General features: G+C 41.7%; 1 protein-coding gene across 1 annotated transcript; it reads right to left on the reverse strand.

Moving 5' to 3' along the window:
* On the reverse strand, positions 1 to 5,969 carry LOC116208595 (lysine-specific demethylase JMJ25-like). Its single transcript, XM_031542123.1, has 13 exons — positions 5,034 to 5,969; positions 4,795 to 4,943; positions 4,315 to 4,420; positions 4,085 to 4,217; positions 3,946 to 4,006; positions 3,101 to 3,842; positions 2,343 to 2,672; positions 1,569 to 2,105; positions 1,343 to 1,415; positions 1,103 to 1,188; positions 877 to 996; positions 675 to 777; positions 1 to 398 (listed from the first exon to the last, which is right to left on the reverse strand). The coding sequence occupies exons 1-12, from the start codon at positions 5,571 to 5,573 to the stop codon at positions 694 to 696; spliced, it is 2,961 nt and encodes a 986-aa protein (XP_031397983.1). The 5' UTR covers positions 5,574 to 5,969; the 3' UTR covers positions 1 to 398; positions 675 to 693.
* Positions 5,970 to 6,748: the final 779 nt, after the last annotated feature.

Here is a 6,748-nt window from a genome sequence, read left to right on the forward strand (position 1 = left end):
AGGAAGAGAAATATGAAAGAATTGCATTAAGAAAATTTTTATGAGACAATCGCTGGTTGAAGATCTCATGGTATTTACAGCTAACCGATGTAAGCAGCTCAGTTATTGTTTTGCAAAGTCCTGTGACACCAATCAACCTAAAGGACTAAATGTACTGAGATTTACACTTCTGATCCTATGAACGGTTAACTCAAGCAGTAAGCAGAAGAGCATCGCTAGAGTCACGTACAGTAACTTCTCCATGATTTCCGAATTCACATCATGCCAAGTGAGTAAACTTTTTTAGCCATCCTACTGCATGCTCCCGAAAGAATGCGTCAGAAGATATTAGTGTTCGGTTCGAGGCTCCTGATTTTGGTCTCTGGAGACACTGATTGCAGCTCCACAGTTTTAAGGCCCTGAATACAAGAAATACAGTTGAGTACAGCGGACATTTATATATATGTATATATATATGAAGCCGCTAGTGCAAGTGCCTCTGAAATATTATGCGTGAATAAAAGTGAGCATTCTGTACAAGAAACGGGAAAACCACTTCTCAAGAGGCCTATCTTTTGAGGGAGGAAGGAAGGAATACTCAAATGATAACCAAGAGCCAAGCTTCTCATGGTATCCATCATTCAGCAAAATATTTGCAAACAAATTCACAAGCAGGTGAAAGAGCGATAACATACAAGGAATGCTTTGTTCTTCTCAGTTGGCCGCTTGCTTTCCACAGGTAAGCTCTCGAACATGCTTGAGCGCTCCCCTCAAACTATTCAAGGCCATCCTCTTCACCTGAATTTCCAACGGAGATAAGACTAGCAATTCATCAGCTTCATTGCTAACTTAGGCACTTGACAGTCATCATTTGCAACAGCAAGAGAATTTCCTTACCTCTAGCTTGTTTAATTTGGCACCGTGATCATCAGGAAGGCAATGAACTCCATCCATTACATGTATACACTCTTTCACACTTTCAGGGGAGATAAAGTGCAGCACCACACTCACACAAGACTGGAAGCATGATATATTACACGAACACATAAGCATCATCAGGAATACACAAATTGCACTTCACGTGTTTAGTTCATTAAGAAAAGCGTCTACTTTCCCTTCTTACCTTCAGATTTCTAATCTGATATGGGCATCCTAGAGGAACCATAACAGCCTCACCAACATGCTGCAAAACCGTCCAAGGTTCGATTTCTGGAAACAAAGCAAAGCATTCAGTTAATTTGGCAGACTTATATCACGTGTAGGAGGAACAAATTCGATAAGAAGCAAAGGAAAGCATTCATTCAATTTGAGCAGACTAATATAATATGTTCGGGAAAACGAAAAAGTCGAGGTGCTCTCTTACTGAATTCCTCCTTGAGCCTAGTTTTGTGGGCCTCGTCCAGAAAGAAACACTGATCAAGAATCGGATGGACCGCCTGCAGGTTTACGATGGCATTTCGGATTTAAACTCGAAAATGAAATAGGTCTTAGGACCTTTCAGTCTAAATCAATCAAAACTGTTTATTTTTGTGTCTCTTCTTGGGACCCACAAAAGCAGTTGTAAAAATCAGACAAGAAGATCAACTCACATTCTTTTCCGACCCAAATGGGAGGACAAACTCACTGGAGTGCCTCCGGAAGTACTCCATAAGCTTTGGGACATCTTCTCTGCGGAAAATGTCCCACTGGGCCCCACAATATTTACTTGAATCCTTTTTGAGATATCCATTTCCATCTGTGCAGAAGTTTCTGTCTGGAGATTCTTCAGAATTCTGGATGGCCTTCAAGGTCCCAGACTCAGAAATGGTATAGGATACAGGCGACCGATCTTGTGAAAGAGATCCATTCTGATAGCTTGGAGATGGCAATTCATCCGAGGAAACCCAAGATACTCGAGAAATCTTGTGTTGTAAAAGCAATTCTTCTATACTCATCTCTGTGAGTCCACTAGAATCTTCAGCACACGGGGATGGTTCTCGCTCCCCTTTATTCCGTGAGAATTGATCATCAGGAGTACTTGTTGGATCCCTTTCATTCTGAGCCTGATGCTTTCTCATCAGCTTTCTTATTTTATTGAGATTCTCTGAGGAAATCAGATCATCTGTAGTATGCGCCAAAATATTAACCTAGGTTTGAAACAAACAAAAGGAATGAATAGCAAAGACAACACACTTTCTTTCGATATGTTTCATAAGAAGAGGCAGACAGATTTTAATTAAAAAATTCTAAATTTTCTGATTTAGCTTGAATCATCTGACACAAATTTACCAGCCACAGGCAAGAGTGAAGAACCAGACTCATATGATCTGTAATACTTGAATTAGAGAAGAAGTGAACTAACTGAAAGAGAGAAAGAAACGAACCGTGTCATATAGATCGTAACCTAACTTCAACACACAATGTGCCCGCATATGTTCCTCAGAGCTGTTGTACGAGATATAGACGTAGGGACCTAGCTCGGGTGACAGAGTCTCAAGTTGTGATTTTGAAGCAAGATTTAAAATGCCAGATTCGGGATTCACGTACTCTTGAAGAGGCAACTGATGAATAATCTCGGAATAATGACGAGGAAATTGTTCACGGAAATATCGGGATGCAAACCAAGCCTTCAGTTTCAGCATCTCTTGTCCTGTGTTCTGGTGAGCCCGACCTCTAAGAGGACCCCAGAAAAACTGTTTTATGCTGATTTCTACCTGCCATGGCATATAACAAATGTCCTTTTTCAGCTTTGATCAGCCACAGGACACATCGTAACAAGTTCAAACTATTTATAAGTATTTCCTTGGTTCTGCAATATTGCGCCACCACTGAGAAGAAAAAGTCTCAAGATAGTGCAATTTAGGATACTTTTAGCCACAAAATATTTTTTTTTAAAAAAAGTCATTCCTAGTTGCTCCATTTCCTGGTCTCTGTGTTTGGTTCAGGAACACTATCCCAGTTTTCCTTATTTCTACCCTTCTTAAAGGATCCAGAAATATAGAAAATTCTCAGATAGCATACAATCCAACAAATTGTAAAGTGCAAAGCAACCCGTTTTTCACTTATGTCTTAACAGAATGTAAAGAGGAAAATGGAAAAAGTTTCCCATGTTTTCTGAAACCAATTAGAGTTGCGTACTTACCTCACAGCACTCAAGGCAAGGAGGTGTTCCCTGGTTGCCCTCATGCTTGGCGATGCTACCCTCAAGGTAAGTGTAGAACATGACCACAGGATCCCAACTCAAATCAGACGCCTTTTGAAGAACATCATGAACAACTACCGGATGGCCTCTGCCCCAATGCTTCTGAAAATGCTCCCTTTTATCGGCACAAACTTCCAAAGAAGAGGGGTAATAAAGTAAATTATCATTTGAATATTTCCTCATGGCTGCCTGTTGCAAATGCTCTAAGCTGGCTCTATAATTCGCTCCATCACATATTGAGCAACAAGAGTCACTATTGAAGGCTTCTGGGAAATCATAACTGCAGACTATCTCTTCGGCCTTGCTCTCAAGCTCTTTGATCCAATTCACTGGGAAAGAAGATCTCAAATCGAAAACACCATTTCCACAGCCACCAAATTCACTCACTGGACAAGAAATCCCACCAACACTATTGCAAGCTTTTGAGTAAGCTAATGACAGGCAAGAAGTGAGGACCTTGCAGCCATTTTCTTGGTCATGTTTACGTATTAATTTCATACCGTTAAGTTCCTTGTATTCAAGCACAGAGGATTTTCTCTTATTAGCACATGCATTTCGAAGCACTTTCATTCCTTCGGGAAAGACCTTTTGACAGAAATCCCACCAACAGCTTAAGCAGAGGATGTAAGAACAGTTGGAGCACCTTCTATGGAGATCCACGATTGAGGATTTGCAATTATTGCTGCTCAAGAAGCAAAATCGAGTCATAGGACAAAAGAGAGAAAATCCTAATAAACTAATAAAAAATTACATGCCAAGGTTGGAGAGAATATGCTATACTGTACCATGTAGGTGGCTCAGAGCTAAATTCATGGTGGTTGACTTGCAGTTCGGAGATCTCCAATCCTGTGAATGCAAATCAATGAGCTGAATATATAAAATAAAAATGTGATTGAGGAAAACTAAAAGGTTTCATGCTAGGACCTTTTATTGCTGCCTCCAGTTCGAGTTCAATGCTCTGCTCCTCATTGATTTGCTTCAGAATGGGAAGAAGTGCACAGATCAAGTAATGAAAGCTTAGAATTCTATCTGCTCTACTTTCATCACCGGAAAGTTCCTGAACAAAGATAAAACTCCTGATTTAAAGCATCACCATCAAATGTCGCACAGGACTCGTCTAGTTTAAAACCTAACGGATAAATGGTAATTCGAACCTGACAGCTAGTGGCTTGAGATTGGCCGTCAACACATGCCTTGCAGCTACAAGTTCTTCGACAAACTGGGCATTGCATCTTAACTTCTTCCTGAGTATCAAAATACCTGAGTTCATTCGAACTTTTAGTGTTAGATACATCTTTGCTTTCTCAAACCGACTCAAGACAACTTTGCTGAAAGACAGAGTAGAGCGCAATGTCATATGTGACAGTGTTCTTAATAATTACAGACATGTAAGATGAGTGGATTCATATAGTATCCAGGATTTCGTATCCACATTTTGGGCAGTACATCCTAACTGGAATAATCTGCATCCCAACAGACACAGCATAAAATGGCTAAAATACACCAATTGCATTCTAGTAAGCAGACAATCAAAATCATTATTCACTAAGGATGTTTTTACCCGAATTCGGCACCAAAGCTATAAATAAAAGAAACATCTCTTTGATGTTCTAAAAAAGCCCATGAGCACAAACCTCTCTTTAATGCACTCCATGCAATAGAACTCTTTTCGACAATTTGAACACTTGATCAGATTACTTGAGTCACTGCTCTTGCACCAATGGCACTTCTTCCTCCCACCACCCCTCTTCACACTCTCCCCATTCCTCTTGTAAGGCAATACCTTCCAAAACAAGTAAATAAAAAGAAATTCAAGTCCCAATCTTACAAACTAAAACAAAGCATACAACCAAGAATTCAACTCATTATCTACCTGAACTGACCCAATGGGCACGGGCTCAATGTTCTTGGACCGGAACCTCCGCCTCGGAGCAATTCCCGGATTGGCCCCGACCTTAACATCCAAAAAGGTCCCAGCATTGCAAGAATTCCTACTGGGCCGGGCAGGAGACTGGGAGATTACCATAATGCCATTGGGCAATCGCCTCATCATGTCCCCGTCACCGCCCTCCTCCGTCTCCTTCCTCTTCTCCACCTCCCTCGTCACCACCATCCTCACCAGCTCCCTCGCCAGGTTCCGCCTCTTCAATTTCACCGACCGCTTCACTGACTTGTCGATCTTCTGAGCCCTAATCTGCAGCCCGTCTTTGCTCTTCTTCATCAATTTCTTGGTGTACTGCCTCTGGATTTTGAGGGATTCGGGGACCTTCTCCCTGTGCTGCCGGTGGAGCCCCTGCAGGTAGTGGATTTCGCAGAGCTTCTTGCCTTCCTTGACAGGGCGGCCGCACCGCCAGCTCCGGCCGTCGGTTCGGTTGCACCGCAGGTGCTCCGGCAGGGCCTCCTTCCCCGCCATTGCCCGTCGGAAAGATCAGGATTTCGCCGGGAAAATCGTATCTTTCGGCCGAAATCAGCCGGGAAAAGTGAGCAGAAGCTGTGGTTTTTGGGCAAAGCTTGAAGAAAAAAAGAGGGTTTTTAGACTGTGATGATATTTATTAGAGACGAAAGATGGAAAGCGAGTTGAGTGAGAGTGGCATCCCCCGTAATTTCAAGGAAACAAGGAGCCCAAATCGGTCCAAGAAATCTCAGTTCTGGCGATCCGATCCCAACTTCCAAATTGGGGATTGAGATTTTTGGGGTTCGGCAACAAATTCTTGATGTGCACTGCAGGCTTGGCTTTGTAAGATTTCTGTCTGCAGTAGCTTTGAACAGAAAATGTACTTTATGTTCGATGAAAACACAGGATGCTTCATCAACCTATCAGCTGATACTAATTGTCGTCCAGCGTCGGTTTGACTATGTTCACCGAGACGAATAATGTTCCTTTTGTCAGCCAAAGGCAATGTTCGTAATCAAAGGGGAGTCTGCTTGGGTTGATCCTTTTCCACGTATCCAATGTAGAATCTGATGTGCTGAATGGTTCGATTTGCAATTCGCTTCACCTTCTTATTTTTGACACCCCCGGGTTCTCGGCCTATCCGTGTTCTTGCCTTTTGGATAGTACTCTGTCTCCACAGCAATTATAGTGCAGCAAGATGTGCATGAGACATAACCAAATTGTTTGATATATCAAAGTTGATAAAAATTCGCTTTTTGATACGGGCGATGATTTGCCAGAGACATCGTTATTACTTGTGATACGTTGCTGACAAAGCATCAAATTCATCAGTTGTCATTCTACATGAGACTTCTTTATCGATGCTTAACTATTGTCTTTCTTTGTCCCGCGTTTTGGAATGTGGCAAATCCAGACACGAACTCTTACAAATTATCAGTTACCTTCGTCAATCTCGTGTTATCTTTTATAGTGACGAATTGATAGAGCACGCAATTGTCATGGACCGGCATACTCTGCTGACAACTTGTCCAAAACTGGTTCTCTTTCATTTGCTGATATGCAATTTCACCAAAGAAAAAAAGAAAATGCTGACATGCAAAGGGTAGCTCTTCTGCAGCTCTGCCAATGTTTATATTTTTATTTATTTATATTTTTCGACTTGTACTATTTGATTCGGAAATTTAATGAACCTC

Source organism: Punica granatum, chromosome 5, assembly GCF_007655135.1.
Source record: "Punica granatum isolate Tunisia-2019 chromosome 5, ASM765513v2, whole genome shotgun sequence".
NCBI lineage: Eukaryota > Viridiplantae > Streptophyta > Magnoliopsida > Myrtales > Lythraceae > Punica > Punica granatum.

Bases quoted from the DNA above. Each gene is read 5' to 3' on its own strand.
- LOC116208595 (XM_031542123.1), bottom strand. From the start codon at position 5,573: ATGGCGGGGAAGGAGGCCCTGCCGGAGCACCTGCGGTGCAACCGAACC. The intron at 4,007-4,084 runs GTCCTAGCATGA...TTGCATTCACAG, and splicing joins ACTGGAGGCAGCAATAAAAG to GATTGGAGATCTCCGAACTG. The intron at 1,416-1,568 runs GTGAGTTGATCT...GTAAACCTGCAG, and splicing joins CATTTGGGTCGGAAAAGAAT to GCGGTCCATCCGATTCTTGA.